The sequence below is a fragment of the Myotis nattereri genome (genome assembly GCF_964212035.1).
Source record: "Myotis nattereri genome assembly, chromosome: 7".
NCBI lineage: Eukaryota > Metazoa > Chordata > Mammalia > Chiroptera > Vespertilionidae > Myotis > Myotis nattereri.
Genome location: NC_138082.1, coordinates 41,035,077 through 41,059,442, shown reverse-complemented (window position 1 = coordinate 41,059,442; position 24,366 = coordinate 41,035,077). Strand labels below are relative to the sequence as shown.

At 39.5% G+C, this 24,366-nt stretch overlaps 1 protein-coding gene across 1 annotated transcript in view; it reads right to left on the bottom strand.

Moving 5' to 3' along the window:
- PDE11A (phosphodiesterase 11A) overlaps window positions 1–24,366 on the bottom strand; it is a gene marked incomplete at both ends in the record, with an annotated part of 286,244 nt that overhangs the window by 243,284 nt on the left and 18,594 nt on the right. The window contains one exon of the mRNA XM_081095861.1: window positions 9,138–9,296. Within this exon, the coding sequence (XP_080951987.1) occupies window positions 9,138–9,296 (159 nt within the window). The remainder of the gene's footprint in view (window positions 1–9,137; window positions 9,297–24,366) is intronic.

The following is a 24,366-nucleotide window of genomic DNA, read 5'->3' as shown; positions in this document are numbered from 1 at the left end:
CACCCAGTTCCGCCCCACCCTCCTCCCTCACTCCCCACCCACTGTCCTCATCCATAGGTGCAAGATTTTTGTCCAGTCTCTTCCCTCATCTCCTACACCCCTTCCCCCCCCCCCCCAAGAATAGTCAGTCCACTCCCTTTCTATGCCCCTGATTCTATTATAATCACCAGTTCATTCTGTTCATCAGATTATTCACTTGATTTTCAGATTCACTTGTTGATAGATGTGTATTTGTTGTTCATAATTTGTATCTTTACCTTTTTCTTCTTCTTCCTCTTCTTTTTTTTTTAAAAATATATTTTATTGATTTTTTACAGAGAGGAAGGGAGAGAGATAGAGAGTTAGAAACATCGATGAAAGAGAAACATCGATGAAAGAGAAACATCGATCAGCTGCCTCCTGCACATCTCCTACTGGGGATGTGCCCGCAACCCAGGTACATGCCCTTGACCAGAATCGAACCTGGGACCTTTCTGTCCGCAGGCCGACGCTCTATCCACTGAGCCAAACCGGTTTCGGCCTTCTTCCTCTTCTTAAAGGATACCTTTCAGCATTTCCTATAATACCGGTTTGGTGGTGATGAACTCCTTTAGCATTTTCTTGTCTGTGAAGCTCTTTATCTGACCTTCAATTCTGAATGATAGCTTTGCTGGGTAAAGTAGTCTTGGTTGTAGGTTCTTGGCATTCATCACTTTGAATATTTCTTGCCACTCCCTTCTGGCCTGCATGGTTTCTGTTGAGAAATCAGCTGACAGTCGTATGGGTACTCCCTTGTAGGTAACTGACTTTATTTCTCTTGCTTCTTTTAAGATTCTCTCTTTGTCTTTTGCTCTTGGCATTTTAATGATGATGTGTCTTGGTGTGGTCCTCTTTGGATTCCTTTTGTTTGGGGTTCTCTGCACTTCCTGGACTTGTAAGTCTATTTCTTTCACCAGGTAGGGGAAGTTTTCTGTCATTATTTCTTCAAATAGGTTTTCAATATCTTGCTCTCTCTCATCTACTGGCACCCCTATAATTTGGATGTTGGTGTGCTTGAAGCTGTCCCAGAGGCTCCTTATACTATCTTCATATTTTTGGATTCTTTTTTCATTTTGCTTTTCTGGTTGGGTGTTTTTTGCTTCTTCGTATTTCAAATCGTTGACTTGATTCTTGCAATCCTCTAGTCTGCTGTTGGGAGTCTGTATAATATTCTTTATTTCAGTCAGTGTATGCTTAATTTCTAGTTGGTTCTTTATCACAACATCGAGGGTCTCATTAGATTTCTTGTATATCTCATTAAGTTTATCGGCAGTTTCTAGAAAATTATTGAAAGACCTTAAAAGTGTGGTTTTGAACTCTATATCCAGTAGTTTGCTTTCCTCCATTTCTGTCATTTGTGTCCTTTTTCTTTGTCTCCGCATTTTTTATGCTTCCCTGTTTTGATACAGTGGTTTTCTGTGCTAAGTGTCCTCTAGGCCCAGTGGTTCACCCTCCCAATTACCTGAGGAGGACACTCTTGGTGCACCCCTTTGTGGTCTCTGTGCACAGTCTTGTTGTAGTTAAGCCTTGATTGTTGTAGTTATCACTGGGAGGAATTGGCCTCCAGGCCAATTGGCTGTGAGAATCAGCTGTGTCTGCAGTGGGAGAACTTCTGTGCTGGAGACACCCCCCTGGGGCAAGACTTGCTTCAATGGTGCTTTGGTGCTCACTGAGTCTGCCCCCTGAGTGTGTCCTTTATGTTTCCACAGAGCTGCAAACTGGATGGTCCCACTCTGAACTCTGGGCTTCCTGGCTCCTGGATCTCTAAGGAGGTGCTAATCTAGCCTTTGCCTGAGGCTATCCAGCAAAAGCCTCCCTGCAGGGCTTGGGCAGTGTGGGTCCCATGGGATCAACAGGGTGGAGCGAGCAGTTATGGCTGCTCTCAGTCTTGCCCTCAGAGGCTTTGCTTCTCAATGTCCCGGTAATCGCTGCAAGCCCCTCCAAGAGAGAGCTGCCCTCGAGTTTCGACCACTGTCAGACAGTCCCACTTCTCCCGTATGAGTCTGGGTCCCTAGAGACTCGCCCGGAACTGGAGCTCAGAGCCTGAGACTCCCTCCCAATTGAAAACGACAACCACGCCCTCAGCCGCCAGCTCGCTCCGCATGCACCTCCGCACCTTAGTACTTTACTTCCGCACTGCGCCTCCTCTGAGTCTTGGTATGTTTTTCTCTTTCCTTCTAGTTGTAGAATTTCCACTCAGCCAGCCTTCCTGTGGTTCTGGGTGATGTCCGTTCCATCTTTTAGTTGTGTTTTTGAAGTGGTTGTGCAAGGCAGCAATCTCCGGTGTTTACCTATGCTGCCATCTTGGTTTCTCCTCTAAACACTGATTATTAATTATAATTTTATTGCAACAGATTTGAAAATCTAAGTTAATTGCAATATAGGTAGAAAAAGGATAAGAACACATAGGCCACTTCTTATAATTAGTTAATTCACTGCTCATTTAGCATTTGAATATCCAAATGACAATGGAGTATATTTGAAAAACACATAAATTTGCCTGAGAGAGTGGTTGTAATCCCACTACCACATATATAACAAGCTTTTTAAACAACTTTTTTTTAAAGATTTATCTTTATTGTTTAAAGTATTACAGATGTCCCCTCTCTTTCCCCATTGACCCTTTCCACCTGTCCTCTCTCCCCACCCCTACACCCCTACCCCCAGGCCTTCACAACACTACTAAAACAACTTTTTGAAAAGTACATTTATGTAGAAACTAACTCTTCATAATACGACAGAAGAAACCTGTCCATCTTTACTCCCATTTTGTTGATTTTATTAAACTGACTAGTTGTTTAAGTATTGGTTATTATAACAAAACCAGAGCATGCAGCCATGTCTAAAGGCTTTTAAATAAAACGTAAAAATCAGCCTAGCTGGTGTGGCTCAATGGTTGAGCATCACTCTATGAACCAGGAGGTCACGGTTTGATTCCCAGTCAGAGCACATGCCAGGGTGTGGGTTCTATCCCCAGTGTGGGGCATGCAGAAGGCAGCCAATCAATGATTCTGTCTCATCATTGATGTTTTTATCTCTCTCTCCCTCTCCCTTCCTCTCTGAAATCGAAACAAATATATATTTTTTAAAAGAAAAATCAATCCTATGCCAGTCAAATTCCATGCAAGTCACATATCTCTGTGAGCTGCATTCAGTCTTCTGGGATCACCAATTTGTAACTCCTGTGAGCATGATGTATTCAACATCCGTTCTCCCAACTAAAGTGAGTTGAATTTCTTTTGCAGCCTTGACATCTCACCAGGATCCTAAACATTGGGCTTTGCACAGTCAGGAACAGCTTAAAAATGTAAGGCCAAGTGCTTATAAAATCTTCCCCATTATCTGAGTCTCAGGCCTGTTGCAAATAACAAGACTCTAGCTTCTGTGATACACATTAGCATCATCCATGCACTATCCTCAACACCAACTGGCAGGGCAGGGTCGCCCATAACAAGTTCCTGGCATGTGGCCAGTCCGGAGGCAGCCAAGCTCAGTTGGCTGCATCCCAGCTATGCAGGATGCCTGAACATGTTGACAGCAAGGAGAGCAGAAGGATAGCTCAACACTCCAAATCATGCTCTGGAGAGAGGTGACCATAGGCTAAAGAAACCCTATAGAGATTAGCCAAAGAACAACTTCAACCCACAACTACTTGTATGTCAGACTGTTGGAAAGCAACTGCAGTGCACATATTCTTAGTGCAACACCACAGTAAGAAATTGCCCCCTGGGGCCCAGGGATAGGCAACCTGGCAAAGGTGGATAAGAGCCTGTGCTCATTTCCAGATACCAGGTTTCATCCGGAGGGCCCATACATCTTAACAGGTAACAAATGTTTGCTCCCATCCAGGTCTCATTATTTTATTCTCCAAAAGATACCTCCCTTCATTCACCCAGGGGTAATGAAATGACAAATTAATTGGATGTCATACCACCTAAATGAGCTAACTTGTACATATCACTGAAAAACAGGCACATTTGCTGCGAACCCATGAAGTGAAACAGAAAATTCCAATCATCTCTTCTGTATGACCTGCCTTTGGGTGCACTTATAACATGAATTACCAAACACGTCATTTGTCGGGATGTAACTTAAATTATTAACATGTGCACATGGCAGACTATATTTCACACAATTCTCTAACCACTGCTGATTAAATTATTACTAATTACGCAAAAACTTTAAAGAGCATAATGATTTTAATGTCATTAAAAAGGGAAGTCTGGCTTTGAAATAGATAGTGAGATTTCATGAAGCTTATTGAATGATAATTAGTGCTACTCTAAGCACTTTACATCTATTACCTATTTTACTCCTCACAACAACCTTGTTCTGGAAGTTCTAAAGTAAAAAGGGATTGAGTGCCCTGGCCAGGTGGCTCATTTACTTGAAGCATCATCCCATCCACCAAGAGGTTGTGGGTTCGATTCCAGTTCAGGGCACATACCTAGGTTGTGTGTTCCATCCCAGTTAGGGTGCTTACGGGAGGCAACCTATCAATGTTTCTCTCTAACATCAATATTTCTCTCTCGATCTCTCTCCCTAAAATCAATAAACATATCCCCAGATGAGAATTTTTTAAAAAAGGATTGAGCAGCTTGCTCGAGGTCACAGCTAAGAAAAGCAGGGTGAAGACTGAACCTGCCTTGAAGGCCATCTGATCTGAAGGCCCTACCTAACACTAAGCACCAGGCTTCCACTTCCCTTCCTTGTTTCCTTACTTGTAGGTGGCACTGAAACTACGATTGCTGGAATTTCTACTGGTGGATGTGGGAGAAGGTTGTCTGATGCCTGCCTGGCTGACTAAGGAAAAGTAATTTGAGTTTTAAAATGTGAATTGAACGAAGATGGCAGCACTCTGCAAGAAGAGGTACATGTGTGCGGCTACCATTGGAAATAGAATCAATATTTCTGAAAGCTATTTGGTAACTTGGAATGAGAGCAATAAAGCTTTTCTTGCCCTTTGGCTCAGTAATTTCAGTCTTTGGAGTATACTCCAAGGAAATAACATAAAAGATAAAGGTAATTTGTTCCAGATGTTCATTCAGGGGCTATTTGTATTGTGAAAAACTAGAAACAACCCAAATTTCCAGTAATAGGACAGTGACTAAGCAAACTAGGCTATGTAGAAAAAGAAAAAAGAAAACTTTATAATCCCTAGAAATAGCACAGTAGACTACACTGATCTGTAGACATATATGTAAGAAATAACTTCACATTAAAAAGTAGAATACAAATTAGTGGAAGCATAATCTTGTACAATCAAGTAACAGAGTGCATGCATTAACAATAACACAAGAGAACTGTGAATTTATAAAGAAGTATATCTATCATTTCATTGTTGAAATTCCAAAGGGGGAACTTCCATATAGATTATGCTTATAAAACCTACAGACTTAAATTATACAGAGATTTTTGTTTTTTAATCCTCACCAAAGGATATTTTTCCAACGATTTTCAGAGAGAGTGGAAGAGAGAGGGCCCACAAGAGAGGTATTTGTCCTTGCCCGGAATTTGGTCCAGAACCCTTTGGTCCGCAGTCTGACGCTCTATCCACTGACCTAAGCCAGCTAGGGCTATACAGAGGTAATTTTTTAACTGAGACCTGACTACATCTCACATGTATTAATGGGCTGTCAGTAAAAGCTAATCTTTTATAAGGACTTATGCCGAAACCGGTTTGGCTCAGTGGATGGAGCGTCGGCCTGCGGACTGAAGGGTCCCGGGTTCGATTCTGGTCAAGGGCATGTGCCTTGGTTGCGGGCACGTCCCCAGTGGGGAGTGTGCAGGAGGCAGCTGATCGATGTTTCTCTCTCATCAATGTTTCTAACTCTCTATCTCTCTCCTTTCCTCTCTGTAAAAACTCAATAAAAATATATATTAAAAAAAAATTATAAGGACTTACTATGTGCTGTTCCAAATCCTTCCCCTATAATCATTTAATCCCACTATAGCCTCATAAGTATTATTATTATAACATCTCTTCTAAGAGGAGGAAATTAGAGCACAGGAAGGCTAAATAACTTGCCCACAGTTACACAGGCTCTAGCCGAGGTAGAATTTCAACCCCAGTAGACACATTATTTGGCCTGTATGCTGCCATTATGCCACAATACCTTCTCTTACTTGAAAGAAGTATCTAGAGCCTGTTCTTTCCAGTTAATCATTTCTAGATTTTGCACTTTTCTTTCTCACCACTCCTGTTTGGTTTATCTATAATAATAAAAGGGTAATATGCTAATTAGACCAGATGTCTTCCGATGTCATTCCGGATGTCCTTCCTGACGAAGCCGGGGCCGGAGGGAAGCCAGCCCAGGTCCCGGGTCCCGGGTCCCAGGTCCCGGGTCCCAGGTCCCGGAAGGAAGCCGGTGCTGGCAGCCAGGGGAAGGAAGGCCTACTCTTGCACGAATTTTCATGCATCAGGCCTCTAGTAATATATAGAATCCTTGCAGAAAAGAACAATAACCAGATACAGAATTTGAAATAAACACAATCTGCCTGCCCTAACTGGTAAGGCTTCTTCTGAGAAGACTAGAGTAGGGTTTTTTAATTAGGAGAGGGAATTGGAAAGGTTGGAAAATAAAATGCTACTGTGGTAACATAAGATTCTTGCAGAGGAGAAAAATACATGTAGAGCAAGGAAATACTCAAATGAGGTTGAATCGAAGAAATAATTTGCCTGGGGATAAATAACAAAAATAGAAGAACAGTTCAAAAATAAAAATAAACGTTCTACACTTGCCTTTCTTAAATTTTTTAAAAGTATTTGTCATTTATGGTCTTATTTAATTCTCATGCTGTAGAATGGTGGATAGCATAATTTACAGGTGAAGAAACTGAGAGTCAGACAGTAAGTAGCTCACTCAAATCAGGGTGTTTGTCCTTAGCCAAGCATGAACTCAGTAGAGCTAAATATTAATGCTGTTCAAGATAGGTACAAATCCCTGCGCAGTCTATGCAGAGCTCACAAAGCCCTAGCTCATAAGTATAAATCCACTGAGAAATTCCAGAAAACAAATCTAACATGAATGGAATCAGAACTTAGAATTAAAAAAATAATGGGATCTGATTCAACAAAAAGGGCAGAGTGAAGGCAGGACTACATCTAAGTATAAACTAAATGTTTGGGAGATGCCATAGGAATGTGATTGTTATTTGGAAAGGCACGCAGCTCACATCTTTCCATCCAAATCCCTATAAGAGGCACATTATTACAGGACTCTCTCATCTTTAGTACAAAATGCACAAAAGGAAATTTTTACATTCCATGGAAACATTTGCACAGTGACCTACATTTTATGTTTTTAAATTCCTCACCTTCTCACCTGATTATGTGTTATGAAGACCTAGCCTTTCTTCAGAATTCAGATCAAACGCCATCTCTTTCAAGAAGCCTTTTAAGATTCTTCAACTGAAACTAATCCTCCTTTTCCTAGGCACCCATAGCATGTCCTGGGCATTTCATTGCTGAACTTGCGTCTGGCTTGTGTAGCTCCAGGATGGAGTAACACGTTTGAGATTTCTATCTGTGCTTCCTATGACACCAATACACATGCTTTGCACATTTTCATCATTTATTAAATTGGTAAGAAATTGTGTGAGGCCCTATCAGGCTCTACAGGTTTATAAACCTTTTCTGGGATTTGGGCTGTTCAAATTCAACTACAGAAATGACCTCAATAAAGACTCTTTTCACTTAAAAATCTTGTTTCCTTATAATCATATATTATGTTGACCTTTTGTACCAGATATTTGCATTAATTTAATGCTTTAGTAATTAGCATTGGCAAATAACTACCTCACATCCATAAGGTTAAATTATAAAGTGTCTTTTTTTCAAGATAATATAATCTTTAATTTTATACATTTTTATTGTTTAAAATATTACATATGTCTCCTTTTTCCCCGATTGAAAACCCCCTCCCCCAGCCACTCACACCCTCAAGGGCAAGCCCCCATTGCCCCAGTGTCTGTGTCCATTGATTATGCTATTATGCATGCATATAGGTCCTTTGGTTGATCCCTAACCCACCCCTTCCCCTGTCTTTTCTCTGAGATTGGAAGGTCTGCTCAGTGCTACCTTTTCTCTAGATCTATTTTTGTTCACCAGTTTATGTTGATCACTATATCCCACAAATGAGTGAGATCATGCGATATTTATCTTTCTCTGACTGGCTTATTTCGCTTAGCATAATGTTCTCCAGTTCCATCCATGCTGTTGCAAATGGTAAAAGTTCCTTCTTTTTTACAGCAGCATAGTATTCCATTGTGTAGATGTACCACAGTTTTTTAATCCACTCATCTACTGATGGGCGCTTAGGCTATTTCCAAATCTTAGCTATTATAAATTGTGCTGCTATGAACCTAGGGGTGTAAAGTGTCTTTTTTAATCAAATAGGATTATGCCAGTCATTAAACTGAAACAAACTAACTTGAGATTTGCTTTTACCACAAATTTTAAAAATATCCCACCTGATTCTATTTCATCTGAAGGTAAGAGCTTTAAAACCAGAACTTCAACTCTTTGAAAAGTCTCTCTTGTAATATGAGATGGGGGATAAACTACTGGTGAAAGAACTTCAAATTTATGCACAAAAAGTACATCACTTCTACCAGGGTCAATTGCTCTTCAGGAATGAAAATAATGTTCTTTTTATTAGCAATTTTAAATAACAATATTTATTTACTTGAAGTTTTTATATAAGAACTGAGAAAACAATTCTTTGTAGTTGTTATAAAAATACAAGAGAAAGAGCTGAGTTTCTGAAACACAGTAATCTTCTATCTCCCCTATCTTCCATTGGACCATGTGTGGTTGTGGTGTGATCCTTGATTGAAAAGCTTGCTTATAAGAAAGATAAAGACCAGGGAATAATAAGAATACTACTGAGGCTTGTAATGAAAAGCAAGCTAAGAAAAAGACTAAGTAATTATTTTCAATTATACCACATTCTGTAAAATATCAAAAGCTCCCATTACATTTTAACATGAGAAAAGGCTCTTTGATTCATGAATGGGCTAATCCAACAGCTATTCACACAATTCCTGTCCTTTTCAGGGAGAATAACAATCAGTAACCAAGAAGGAGAATGAAAGTCATGAAAGGCATGAAATCTTACTTTTTCATCATCTTCAGTAAATGGAGCACCTTCAGGAATCTTATTTATCGCTTGGGCCACACCAATAATCTCACCATCACTGCTTCGGATAGGCATGCACAATAGTGATTTTGTCTTGTATCCAGTCAGCTTGTCAATTTCATCATTGAATCTTCTATCCTAAAAATAAGACAGAGTATTAACTGCAATATGCACTGTCAGAGAGGAGAGAGAAATGTACAAGGGTGGGTAAAAGTAGGTTTACAGTTGTGACTATGTGAAACAGTTAATAAAGCTATTGTAATAATCATAGCCTGCATGTCTTTTCCCATACAAACAGCTATAAATCTACTTTTCCTACCCCTGTATTTCTGTGTAAGGTACCTTATCAAGGGCAACTTTAGCCTGCAAATTTTTAATAACAGATTTGACTTTATGTTGAATTCACTAAAGAAATATAAATGAAAACAAATCACCACCATAATTGTTAGCCAAGAGAGGAACTTTAATCCTGACTACTTGTCAAAATTGGGGAGGGGGCAAGTGTTTTTAATGGAACTCCACACTATGTTATTTATTAAAATGTGTTATTTCATATAGTCACCTGGCTATGAAGTATCATATAAAAATACATAATAAATATATATTAAGCACTATGAAAAAATAGTCAGAAAAGCACTACTTTACTTTTGGTCACATGATTCTGTAAAAAACAAACCTCTGAGCCCATAGTGATACTTTTAAAATAATTTTTTTAAGTGAAGTGGGGAGGAAGGAAATAAAATGCTTCTTTATAGAATGTCAGCGAAAAAATGTAGAAGGAATGGTAAAATTATATAATACCTATTTATTGTAACTACCAAAATAATAATGGATGCAAGCAAGGACCACCAATGCAGGCTAATACCATTGGATGAAAGGTTGTTGTTAAACAGGATATTAACATAATCTCAAAGTGACACCTTAAAGACTCCTTATTAAATTCAAAAGGAAAGATGTCTTTATCATGATGAGACCTAGTAGACACTACCTTAAACAAGTAACATCATCATTAATGAGACAAAAGAAGATCTTTTGCCTCCTGATGAGATTCAGGGAAGGACACAACATCACGAAGAAAATTAAGAAAAGCGCAGATTGTTGGTCATTCAGAAGTCTGACCTGAATTACTCAAAAAATGTCAATATCGTGAGAGATGAAAACGATTTAAAATAAAAGTAAAATAAAGCCACGGGAGCTGTTCTGGTGTAATGAAGACGGAAGAGACTTGGAATCTAAATGAGATGTGTGGTCCTTCATTGGAAATTGTTATGCAATTCTTGGAGGGGACAATCAGAGAAATTTGAACATGGACTTTATGTTAGGTAAATAGTGGTATTGAGATTATGTAAGAAAACATTCTTATTTTGGGGACATGCATGCTAGGTGAAATGTATTTTGAGGTGAAATGTTACAATACCTTCAACTTACTTTCAAACAGTAAGAAAGAGAGAAAGGGAAGAGAGGGAAGGAGAGAAAGAAGGAGGGAGAGGTAAAGGGAGAGGTGAAAGTAAGAGACTGGGGAATGACTGGATCCCGAAAGGGTAACAGCTTCTTAAGATGTTCCAAAGGCCCTAGCAGTTGGGCTCAGTGGATAGAGCGTCGGCTTAAGGACTGAAGGGTCCCGGGTTCAATTCCAGGTTGTGGGCTCAATCCCCAGTAGGAGGCATGCAGGAGGCAGCCAATCTATTATTCTCTCTCATCATTGATGTTTCTCTTGCTCTCTCTCTCTCTCTCGCTCTCTCTCCTCTCTGTCTCTCTCCTCCCTTCCTCTCTGAAATCATTAAATATATAATTTTTTTTTAATGTTCCACGGAAGATGATATACTGGATCTGGGGTCACTGCTTCAAGCCAGTAGCTGAAATGAGGCTTCTCCCAATGCCTAGATACTCCCTTGTTAAAAAAACTTAAAAAACAGAAATGAAGCACTGCTGTCTAGCACAGTGGTCAGCAAACTGCGGCTCACGAGCCACATGCGGCTCTTTGGCCCCTTGAGTGTGACTCTTCCACAAAATACCGACTTTTGCGCATGGGCCATGAAGTTTCAATCGCACTGTTCATGCGCGCCTGCACGTGGTATTTTGTGGAAGAGCCACACTCAAGGGGCCAAAGAGCCACATGTGGCTCGTGAGCCGCAGTTTGCCAACCACTGGTCTAGCACCATCTAGAGCTATGAATTTTATCTGACTCAGGGCCTCAGGAGGCTGGCTGTTGACTAGGTCTGTGGTATACCAAATATCACAAGGTCAGGAGCCCTTAAAACTCCATGTAAGGACTGGTTCTGAACTGGGAATTTATGGAGGTCACACTACATCCTTAGCCAGGGAGGAGAGAGCCCTGAAAAGAGAAATCATAAACTCAAACCAAAGCAAATCTCTTGTTCAAGATGAGCATGCAACCAACCATACTTTCAGAAAAACAATTAGTATTAAAACAATTAATGTTAAAACAATTTGTATTAATTTTTTTAAATTTACTAAAGAACTATTATGTGTCAGGCTCTGGGCTGAGAGAGAGAGCAGAAAGCAAAAGAGAAATCATTCCTGCCCTCATGGAACTTGCAACCTAGTAGGTGAAGTAGATGACATATCTACATATATAAAAGCCTAAGCGACAGGAATGACTGGTCGCTCAATGCAAGAGCTGCCCCCTGGTGGTCAGTGTGCTCCTACAAACAACCTCCCATGGCCAGCCAATCTCCTGTGGTTCTTCCCCGCTGCCAGCAGGCCCTGGGCTGGGATGGGGAACCAGGAGTAGGTGGCGGCAGACGCAGGTCCTTTCCCAGGGTGTTCAAGGGCTGGCTTCCTCCTTGGGGCTGGCAAGCAACCTCCAATGCCCCATCCCTCGCCCCAGCCAGCAGGCCCCAATCAGCCTGCTGCTTGCCCACCACAGTGGCAGTGTGGCAGGGAGGGAAGGAGGAGGGGGGGAGGCAGGGAACCATGTGGTGGCAGGGCGCTGATGGTGGCAGGTTGGCGTCCGGCATCCATTCCTTCCATGCCAGGCTCGGCGACTATCACCTCTTCTCCGGGCCGGCCCTGATAGGCCTGGTCCTGATCAGCCCTGATCGCTGGCCAGGCCTAGGGACCCCCACCTGTGCATGAATTCTGGGCACCGAGCCTCTAGTAAATGTATAATCATATATTGTGGTGATACTGAGGAAAAGATCAAGGTGCCAAGAGAGACTTAATCTGAGGGACCTATTTTTATGGCAATCAAGGAAGGTCTCTCGGAAAACAACAAGTAAAGCTGTGACTTGAATCATGAGTAAGAATTGGCCAAAGAATGATAGAAAAAACTTTCCAGGAAGCTGGCACAATACATGCAAAGGTCCTGAAGCAGAAATAAGCAAGTTCCCAAAATTCAAAGGTCAATGTGGCGAGAGCATACAGAGTAAAGGGGGGAATGGGAGAGGTGCCATGTTAAGTGAAACAAACAAGCTGCAATCTGATATCCTCTTTATAATACTACCAATATTTGAAAACAACACTAAGTATAATATATGGATTCAAATATGAAGCAAAATTATAAAGCATGCATGGGACTAATAAACTCTAAATGCATATAAGTGGTTACCTCTAGGGAGGAAGAGAGGAAATGGCATCAGGGAGAGGGAAAGAGGAGGCTTGAATGTTAACACAAACTTTCCTTCTTTAAAAATAAACAACTGTGAAGCAAATAAGTACAATGTTAAGATTTTATAACATTGGTGGTCTATTCTTATCTAAATGTTTGAAACATATTTTAATAAAAATTTAAAGGCCATTTTTTTAAAAATTAAGAACTTTGTGGAAGATGACACAGGATTGGAATAGGGGAATCCAGTTAGGACATTTCAATGGTCCAGGTAAGGTGAGAGGTTGGTCTGAGTTAAGAGAAAGGCAATAAAGGTAAGGAGAATTATATGGATATATTGAAAATTCAGTCTACAGTATTTCCTGATGGATGATTAGTTGGGGATAGAGGACTAGAGAAAAAAGAATGAATCTCAGGTTTTAATTTGAGAAACGATATAGATGGAAATGCCATTTACTGGAATGGGGAGATTGAGATGAAGGTGAAAGTCTATATATAAAGACAAGAAGGCTGATATACCATTATATTAAGCAAGGTAAGGAGCATCCTGTGATGACCTAATCAGTGGTTCTCCACCCTGGTTGCATGTGAGAATTAGCTGAGGTTTTCAAAATACCAGTGCTTGGGCTCCACCACATCCCAAATTGAATCAATCAATAATGGGCATTGGTATTTTTCAAATTGGAATTTTTATTCTCATATGAGAACAATTTTCCTAAATGATAAAGAGCTTAGTCATGATTGAGATCAATAAAATTCATTGATAGAAAGCCTTAAAACAGGAAGAGCAGCATGAATTCTGGTGGTTGCATATCAGTCGTGTGGACCATGTTAGACTGGGCTTGAAAATCCACTCTGGAGTAACACGTGACCTGGCTACTCTTACTTTTGTGATAATCTGCATCCCTGGAGAAGGGCCTCATCCACCAAAGTTCAACTTTGAGTAGACCAACCACCAACACTGTGAGGTATTCTTTGTCAAAATATCCAACACCACACAAGAACAATAGAACGATTCAGAATGACTTAGGGGACACAAAAATGTTATCAGCCCTTCCCACCATCTCTTCAACTATCTACACCCACCTGAGAAACTTGTAACTTGAGGAGAAAAAATAATTATGTTTATATATGTAGTAAGTGTTAATCTTCCCACTTAAAAGTTGAGAAGAAAGATTTATTTCATTAAGTCTTAAAAATAATGCAGCTTAAAATATGGTTTGCCCATATCTCCATTACACTACTCATGTAATTCTCCCAAATTAACTCAAAACTTGATATAATCCATCTAAGGGGAGGTCAGAAGAGCTGATACGATAACACACTTCCCTAATGTGTATTAATCTGTAGATTAATTTCCCAATTTAAAAAATGAAGAAAGCTGAGCCCCAAATTGAAGTCTAAATTAGTTGTGGGAGATGAAAAAATTAGGAACATAATTAGATGAAGAGACATATTACTCTGATGTTATAGGTGAAGTGAAAGTTCAAAAACAAAAGATAGCAAAAAAGATAGATTTTGCTAGCTAAGCAGTGACCACAAGTTAGTATAATAGTGGGGGAAACAAACCATTGTAGAACACACAGCCAGGGACCACAACTAGTTGAAGATCAGAAAAAAATCTCCCAAGTAAGTGAAATGCCTCAGTTGACACCTAAACGATCTGTGTCCCAGGAGAAGGACACAGTATTCAAAATTAACAATAGAAAACTGGTAAATTTGAGGCATTACTAGAAGATGAAGATGGCTTTCAAAGGAAGAATCAGGGATGTGACAGGAAAGACTAGCTGGAGGCTGATGAAGAGGGCCTAGTGACCAGGTTTAAAATTGTAAATTTATCATACAAGAATCAGGGTCACTAGAGGATTTTAAGAAGGTGGGTGGGAGCAATATGACTGATTCTTCACTTTAGAAAGACCACTCTGGCTTACATATAAGGAATGGATTGGAAGCAGGAGATTCAGATGAGAGATAGACCATTCTGGACCAAGATGATAGTTAGTGGTGGTCAGGGTGATGGGAAATGGGCTGAATTAAAAGATATTTAGGAGGTAAAGTCAATAGGACTTGCTGAATAATTTGATGAAAGGCTGTTAAAGTTAGAGAAGTCAAAAATGACTCCATATATCTGGTACAGGTACTTGGATGGGTGGTGGAGTGACAAATGCAGGGAGGGAGAGAGAGATTCTAACTGGGAAACATAAGTTCCCTTGTGGATGGTTTGAGGTTTAATGGACTATGGGCCATCTACACGGTGGTATTGCTCCCAAAGTGAGTGTGTGTGTGTGTGTGTGTGTGTGTGTGTGTGTGTGTGTGTGTGTTAGGGAAAGGAGTTAGAATGGAAAATAGAGACTATTTAGGAAAGGATAAGGAACTCTGCTCAGTAATTTTTAACCTGGGGTCTTCAGGAGTTTACTACACTCACAAGCAAAGCTCCATAGAATGCCAGGTAAAGAGGAAAGAGGATCAATAAGAATGTAAACATTGAGTCTATTTATTGCTGAAAATGGGAACTTGAATAGGAAACTAGCAAATGCTTCTAGTTTTATAATGAAATATTACATGGACAATGGTGTCCAATTTTTATTCATCTCCCTTGGGTCAAAAGAATAAGAAATTATCTACAATAGTAGAGTTTTCTAATAAAGTAAGGGCTTCTTTAATAAGGTTATTACCATCTGGAATGAGTTTCTTATGATTGTGGTAGACTCTTCTTGCTTCTAGCACTTTTATCATAATATTTTCCTATCTCAGACATTTTGTATTATAACTGCTCTTCAGAAGTCCAAAGATCTTCTCAGTGCCTTTTGTACAGACCTATTTTTTGCATGTGACAATCAGCTATAATTTTTAATATTTAAAAAGACAAAGTAATAAGGCCAAAAACAATTTTTACTTTTTAGCAATAAAACTGTGCCCATTACATAGAGAACAGTAACTGCATACATTTCTGACCTAGGACCTCGCACTTGGCAGCTTCTTTTGTAAGTTCCTGAGTTGAATGTTATGCCACAGAGCACACCCAGAAAAGAGGTCCCACCTGCAAGTTCAATGGAAGGTTGTAGAAAGAACCAACTTCTGCAGTCTGAGCTTTCAGGTCCTTGAAAAAAGAGCTAGGTTCATTACACTCAGCAATCCCAGCCAGCCCCAAAGAGACATATTTTAGAGGCACATAAGAAACCTAAAAGTGCCCTAACCGGTTTGGCTCAGTGGCTAGAGCATCGGCCTGCGGACTGAAAGGTCCCGGGTTCGATTCTGGTCAAGAGCATGTACCTTGGTTGCGGGCACATCCCCAGTAGGGAGTGTGCAGGAGGCAGCTGGTCAATGTTTCTCTCTCATCGATGTTTCTAACTCTCTATCCCTATCCCTTCCTCTCTGTAAAAAATCAATAAAATATATTTTTTAAAAAAGAAAGAAAGAAACCTAAAAGCAAAAGGGACTCCATATTCCTTTACACTTTCTCACAGGAAGCACTCAAGGCTCCCCAAGAAAGGAGTCAGAGCCACAAATCTTATTCAGGTGTCAGACCATGGTAAGAGCAGGTACCATAAGATCCATTTTATCTCCTATGTATTTAAGACTTCTCTTCCAGCATTTTATAGTAAAATTCCCCACTGCTCATGATTAAGCCAAGAACTTGAGCACCATTTAACCTATATGAGTGATTGTTTTAACCACAATCTCAATTCCACCTTGTGTCCTTTATAGCTAAGTGCCCAAACTCTTCAAGTCTGAAAATGTCCATAACTATAATTATTTTTTAGAATATACAAATAAGGAAACATGTAAATGCAAAGAGCCCCTATTCATTCCATAAAACATACTCTGTTTTTCATCGAGCCTGAGACATGGCATACAAGGGGAAAGTCTTTCAACCCATGAGACCAAAGGAAGGAAGCATAAAGAAAAAGACTGATAAATCTGATTAATAAAAGTTTTTCATTTCCATAGCTCAAAAATGATACAAACAAAATTAAAAGTAAAATAAAATCGGGAAATGTTTTTAAACATGTATGGCTGGTAAAATGTTAAATTCTCACAAATCAATGAGAAAAAATAAGCAATGGATAGGAATAGAAAATTAACAAAAGAAAAAATTCTATGGACTATAAATATGTGAAAACTGTCAAATTAAAACAATAAGTATAGATTTATTTTTTTATAAAATTTAAGATATAAAGATACCTAGCTTTATTGAAAGTTTTAGTGAAAAGTTTATTTTTATACACTGCTGGTGGAATACAAATTAGTGCAATATATAGAGGGCAATTTGGCATTAAGTAGCAAAATCCTTTAAGACTTTTATACACCTCAATACAGTAATTTCATTTCTAGGAATTTATGATAAGGAAATTTTGAACAATAAATATTCAATAGGAAATTGATTATATTATGGTGTATTCACACTACCACTAAAAAGTGTTATCTTATATTCTATATGCTATAAGTGATTTTATCATGATATGAGAAAATTATATGCATGAAAGAAATTGAGAAACAGGACTAATTAGCATAGTTACTTCAGAGTGATGGAATTACCATTCAGGACAGTGCCATAACTTCAAAAGTGCCCTCCAAAAGATAGAAGTTGTCATACTATTGGATTGCCAATAAAAGAGAGAGACAAGATTTATAGCAGCCTGGTACATAGGTCAATGCTCAACCACTGAACCACACCAGTCGGGCCACACCCCATACTTTTAGCAGGATATAGCAGAAGTCTAAAGAGCCCTGTTATTTTTTTAAGCATTATCACCCTGGGTATAACACTCTTTACCTTAAAAATTAAGTCCAGCCCAGTTCAACCACTGGGGAACACCCTGGGAACCACGTGTAGGAATTTCACATGTACAGAAATGAGCTTTTAAGTAATACACCCAAGGCCACAGGCAGTTGAGCCTTGACAGTCATAGAGGACTGCTTGATTTTCCTAATCTCCACAACACACTCAGGTTTATATGCCAGATGGTCTAAACCTTAATTATGAAAACGTGAAACAACTTGGGTCCAGATCCACAGCAACTAGCAGAGACTTATAGTTAGAATGAAAAGTTTCCTATTGTTTTTTGTCTTGTGGTCCTAAATTTAGTCTCCTAAATTTAGCATTTGAAAAGAAGACCAAATCAGAAAGCCAAGAACATATAAAAAGCAGTCAGTCAGAGGGCAAGCAAGAGAGGAACAATGTAAGCATACTATTTCAAAGAAGACTGGGAAGTTCAGAGCATTTGGTGGGAGACAAAGCCTGAAACAATTTCCTGAAACTAGGAGCTATTGGTCCCCTTGCATGTGGGTGGTGAGGTACCATTTGAGCTGCTGGAGAGGAATATTTCATAGTTTTTTTCCCTTTTATGGTATAAAAATGAATTATAGCTTTTAGACATAGATTCTAACCAATATTGTCATAAAGACAATTTCTGGTGGTGGTTCATGCAATGTGGCCTTATACTATTACAACCACATCTGGCTGATATTAAGTACTCAGTGCACATTTGTGAAACAGAATTTAAGGAATGGTATGCTTTTTGATAAGAAACAATGCCATTTTCCTCATAGACCATATCTATCAAGAGCAGACGATTCATACTGAGGCCTTATAAATAGTATCAATTCCTTAGAAAATTCTCCACTAAGCCCTCCCTTCACACTAAATTCAAAATATTAGCCAAATATGTAGACATAGATATAGACATGGACATGGACATGGACATGGACATGGACATGGACATGGACATGGATGGAACGGACACAGATATAGATATACCCAGAAAAGACAGGTCAGAATTCTATTGACACTAAAACTTGCCTTGAAGAGAGAGCAGCAACACAATCTGGCTTTGTAGCAGCAGTTCATGACTTTGGCTTTCATTCTTGGTCTTCTAAGCCAGTAGACAAGCATAAAGCAGACAACATCATACCAATTACTACAGCATTGCATGTGGTAAGTTAGGCTTTAAAAGAGGTCCTAAATGAGACTTCTGATCTGTTTAAATCGCAAAGGAACTGAGATAATTTTGGAACTGGTTGATTCTTCAGAGCCCACCATGGATCTGGTATCTATGCCAGGTGTTTTACATGTTTATAATATTCACAACAGCCATGCAAGGTGAGTGTGGTTGGTGCCATTGTACACATGAAGAACCTGAGGTGAAAAAAAGGTAACTTACAAAATGTATGTAATTTACCAGTAGCCGAACTAAAGTGCTAACTCAGAGATGCTTGAGTATAAAGCTTGGACTCTTTTCACCATACTACACTACTTTGAAGAATTAGCCATTTATGCTCAGGGACACTGCCCATGTTGGTAAATGCTGCTCCAAAACCACAAAATATACAACCACATTCAGAATACAGAAGAGCAACAAAACTAGCAGCATTAGGAACTCTCCATTTCCCAAATCCTTGTCCCCAAAAGGTTTGATTTACTTCCTGCCTTGAGTTCTGTGATATTTCCCTTGATATTATCTCCAGGATGTTCTCTCTTATCCCACTTACCATGTTTTATTGTTTCAGTGGGTGTCTATCCTCAGCAATCAAGCCAATCCATGACTAAAGCAATAAATGTACCTAAAGGGCTTCCCCTCCAGCCAAACAGCAAAGAGCTGTTGAACCAATAAATCACTGCTATGGTTATAACTTTGATGCCCTACTTACAGTCCACCTATAGTTTCCAACAAGTTTCAGAGTAAAGAGAAATGTGTGATTTATTCCAGGATAATTTACTTGCTTCTAATACTCCAGAGCTCCAGGTCTTTCTCAGAGACAAGAGTACATATCTTACTTTACAATTGATATATACAATTATAAGATTTTCAGAGAATAACTCTAGCTCTGCCTTGAAAATTATCAGTATCTCTAAAATATCTTGGGAAATCTGTTAACAATTTCCTCCAGTTGATTGCTAACGATGTAAACAAATCTCAACAAGTTCTAGAACTGACCAGTTGTGATGAAAAATAAATGTTTTCATTTTTAAAGAAACTATCCATGTTGCGCACTCACAACCCAGCTTCCAAAAATAACAACTGTGTATTCTATGTCAATGTTGTCTTATAACTTTGGTAAAGGGTATTGTGAAAAGATGCTGAATAGCTCATTACTCATTGTTTATACACACAATGGAGGCACTAGGTTGTGGTACTTAAGAACACAAATTGTGGCTCCAAACAATCTGGGTTCAAAGCCTGGCTTGCCATCTTATTAGCTGTGTGATCCTAGGGAGGTTACTTAACCTCTCTATATCTCGGTTTCCTCAACTGTACAATGGATTGATAGTAGACCTACCTTATACAATTGTTGTGTGAAATAAATGAATTAATATGTGTAAAAGTGCTTAAGTGAAGGCCTGGCACATAGTATGCTCCCTATAAATGTTAGCTATTACTACTACTACTATTTGCCTTCAAGGCATTACTTAAGACACCTTGTCCCCATCTCTCCATGCATGATACAACTGCTGGGATCTTTGCAATTGATATCACCTGATCTCAACGAATGTGAATTGCTAACACAGCCTTTGAAAGGCATTCTAACAGATTTTTGAACTTGATATTCTGTCAAAGAGCCACCTTATTTCACAAACAAGACTATTATGACCTTGAATATGTGAGCATAACACAAGTATAATCCTCAATATCTCCCATAGTAGCAAAAGCATTGTGTCTAGACACAATTCAGACAACCTGGGTTTGCAATCTGGCTCTGACACCTACTTGCTGTGTAAACTTGGCAGGTTACTAAACCTCTCAAAGTCCAGTTTCTTCACATGTAAAATGTGGAAAGCAATGGTATTTACCTCATAGAGCTTTGTGAGGATTAAGTGAAGTACCTAAATCTAGCACAGTGTCTAGCACATGGAATATACCGTACTTTTCCGTGTATAAGAAGCCCCTAGGCATAAGATGCCTTCCCCATTTTTCCAACCCACAATTAAGAAATCAATATTTTAAACATTTTGCTGGTTTTCCTCTTAAGGCCTTCTTCTTTTTTGGCATCTTAAGGAGTTGTTTTTCCTGTTTTCTCCACTTTCTGATCACACACTCATTGGGAGGAGGTCCAAATTGTCTCTCTGCAGCTCTATTTCTATGCTCTTTTGCATAGATTACATTCAGTTTGAATTTCGCAGCGTAACACAATTGCTTACCGGTATTTATCTTTTTATTTTTTGACATCTTTATGGGCTCAGAATGCTCCAGTCCCTGTGGCATCTGCTCACTCTCCACCTCCACCTCCAATTACGGCATCAGCTGACGTCAGTAACAATAAGGCTAGTGATTCGAGGAAGCCTATTTGACAAGGTATGGGCAGTTACGCACCCACATGCCCACCTACGCACCCACTCCCTCCTCAACTGACTCCTGGGTATAAGACCCCCCTCAATTTTCAGTCTAATTATTTTAGAAAAAAATAGCGTTTTATACACAGGAAAATATGGTACTCAATAAATGTAACCTACTGCTATTAACTTTTTCTGGTTTGGTTAGTCCAGTTGATATCAGTTTTTGCCTGAATTAATTGAAAAAAAAAACAAATTATATTTGCAGTTGATACTTTAAGGCCTCTAAAATATAACATGAAGTTTCACTAGCAAAAGTCTTTTCTTGTGTCATTAAATTTCAGGTTTAGTTCAATTAAAGAAGCATTTTTGGAATATTTTATTATAAACTTTACAGTATAAAATAATCCGGGAGTAGTTATCTAAGAAATGTATAGAAATATGTTGAGAAAGTGGTTGACCTCTATAATAGAATCATCAATGCTTCCTACTTAATTTTTGTTTGTTTTTATAATTTAAGAATTGGGATCAAAACTTCAGGATGACAAAATCATAATTAGCAGGTTAGAGATTATCTAGTTGAGGAAGGGTGTTGACTGCCCCATTCAAGTCAGGCAGACATGGTTTGCCTTTGGCAAAGCTGAGCTAGTCCGTTCCTCTTTGCTTACCTAGCAGTTTTCCTTTACTATTCTCAGTCTCCGAACCTAAACTAGTCCCACTCTAGTTCTTACCAAGTGGTCAATTTATTTCTGTTATTGTTAACTGCCAATTTACTTGTTCACTACTGATGGACTCTCAGAAATGTTTGGAGATTCTTATAGTTGGAAAAGCCAGAAAGAGGAGACGATTAAGTTATAATAGTAGATCTATAGGTTGTGAAGGTGTTAGTTTCGAGCAGAGACCATTCATTGCCCAATATCTTTTGCCCTATCTAGTGCCTATCTTGGTCCTGGGAGCTCATTCATATTCTTAGATTAGATAGATTATGTATAAGAACTTACTTTGATATTTGACTTAGAGACAAAGAGACTCAAATCTAACAGGGTAATAATCGGCTATGTCCTCTACTGCAGTTAGTGGGAAGACCCAGAAGCAAACTTGAAGCCAAATAATCTTTACCCAATGAAACTACCATGGAATGGCTTATCTCCAGCCTTCACAAAGGTATGCAAAGACAACGCATTACCACACAAATAGAGTAGATCATCTGTCCAGGCTCCCATGGATAACAAGTGCAGGGCAGTTCAGATATATTTCCCTTTCCTGCTCATGGGTCTCCCACTGTTCTTTGTCTTCAAATAGGAGGTGACTAGAATAAAAAATTCCTCAAATAATCTGGCCCCACCTTCCTATCCCCATTCTGTGTGGAAAATAGTTAAGAGTAGATTTAAACCCATTAGGAGGCAGATTCAATTATCTAGGTCAGTGGTCGGCAAACTGCGGCTTGGCAAACTGTGGCTCTTGAGCCACATGCGGCTCTTTGGCCCCTTGAGTGTGGCTCTTCCACAAAATACCAACTTCTGCACATGGGCCATGAAATTTCAATCTCACTGTACGTGCGCACCCACACGTGGTATTTTGTGGGAGAGCCACACTCAAGGGGCCAAAGAGCCGCATGTGGCTCGTGGGCCGAGGTTTGCTGACCACTGCTCTAGACCAAATCACCATTATCTTTCACCTAGATCCGTGGTCAGCAAACTGCAGCTCGAAGACACATGCGACTCTTTGGCCCCTTGAGTGTGGCTCTTCCACAAAATACCACATCCGCGCGCGCACGTACAGTGCGATTGAAACTCCGTGGCCGTTGCGCAGAAGTCGGTTTTCGGCCTGGGTGAGCCTATTTTGAAGAAGTGGTGTTAGAAGAAGTGGGGGTACGTTCGCTGAGGTCGACCCTCAGATTGAGGATGTTTTTAGCAAAGGCCAGCTTAAGAGTACCCTAATGAAGTTAATAAAAATGTACCTACCTATATAGTTTAAGTTTTAAAAATTTGGGTCTCAAAAGAAATTTCAGTCGTTGTACTGTTGATATTTGGCTCTGTTGACTAATGAGTTTGCCAACCACTGGTCTAGAGTTATGTCAGTTGACATGGAGAAAAATGGAGACTTGAGATCTGTTTTAAATAGTGAATCAAAAGAACTTTCTGATAGCTTGAATATAATGGGTGGATAAAATAAAGGAATAAAAAATGATGCCTAGGTTTCTGGCTTGGGTAACTGAGGATAAGGACAGTAAGATAGGGGCAAGAGAATGTTGCTGGCCAGGGTGGTGGAAGAAAAAGTTACCTCAATGTTTCAAATATAACAATGTATTTGAGAGGTGTCGTGGTGAGAGGAGGAATGACTCTTCCCCTTTCTCCGTATTCCATAAGGAGACATTTCCCTTAACCTCTCCAGCCTTTGAACCCACCCCTTGCTCCTCACTATGGAAGTAGGGTAAGTTATGTCATTAGGTACTAGGGAGACTAACTGGGCATACATAGCCCAGCTCTTAATCTTCTGAAGTCAGGCTGCTCACAGGAACATACCTCTGTTGTGTTCCTCAAGGATCTAAGTTTCAAAGGGATAGGTCCCTTTAGTGGGGAGGAATGCAGGTATCCAGCATTGTCTGTGGCTGGGAGGGTAGGTCTATCTAATTCTGGAAGTATAAGCCCATAAATATAAACATATAACTGCATAATAAGTTATAAGTGTAATATTTTAATATCCCATTTCCTCTTTTGTATTATGTCTCATCTTAATCAGAAAAGGACAAAGAAGAAACATGTTGTCCATTGGTCTTCCCAGAGCCCCTGAGTGGGAGAAACAGTGATGGAGGAATACAGAGTCCTAACTCTAACACATAGGGCCCTGTGTCCTCAGGCAAATGCCAAAATGCTTGCTTCCTAATCTATAAAAGTATAGATTCCTAATCTATATAGAGAATAACACTAACTTCACCTTTCTCACTAGATTGTTATGAAGATCACACGAGAGCCCAGCTGGCCTGGCTCAGTAGGTGAGCATCGACTTATGAACCAGGAGATACCGTTTGATCCCCAGTCAGGGCGCATGCCCAGGTTGTGGGCTTGATCCCCGGTGTGGGGCGTGTGGGAGGCAGCCAATCAATGATACTCTCTCATCACTGATGTTTCTATCTCTATCTCCCTCTCCCTTCCTCTCTGAAATCAATAAAAATATATATATTTTAAAAGATCACATGAGATAACTCTATCAAATGCCAGGCTCAAATAAATACTCAAATACAGGAAACATTACTTTTAATTCCAAAAGTACTGACTAAGGAACTGAAAGATGGAGTTTCTGCAGAAAACACACACAAAAAATGGACAAACTAATATTTCTAGTATAATAAAAATTAATATAGA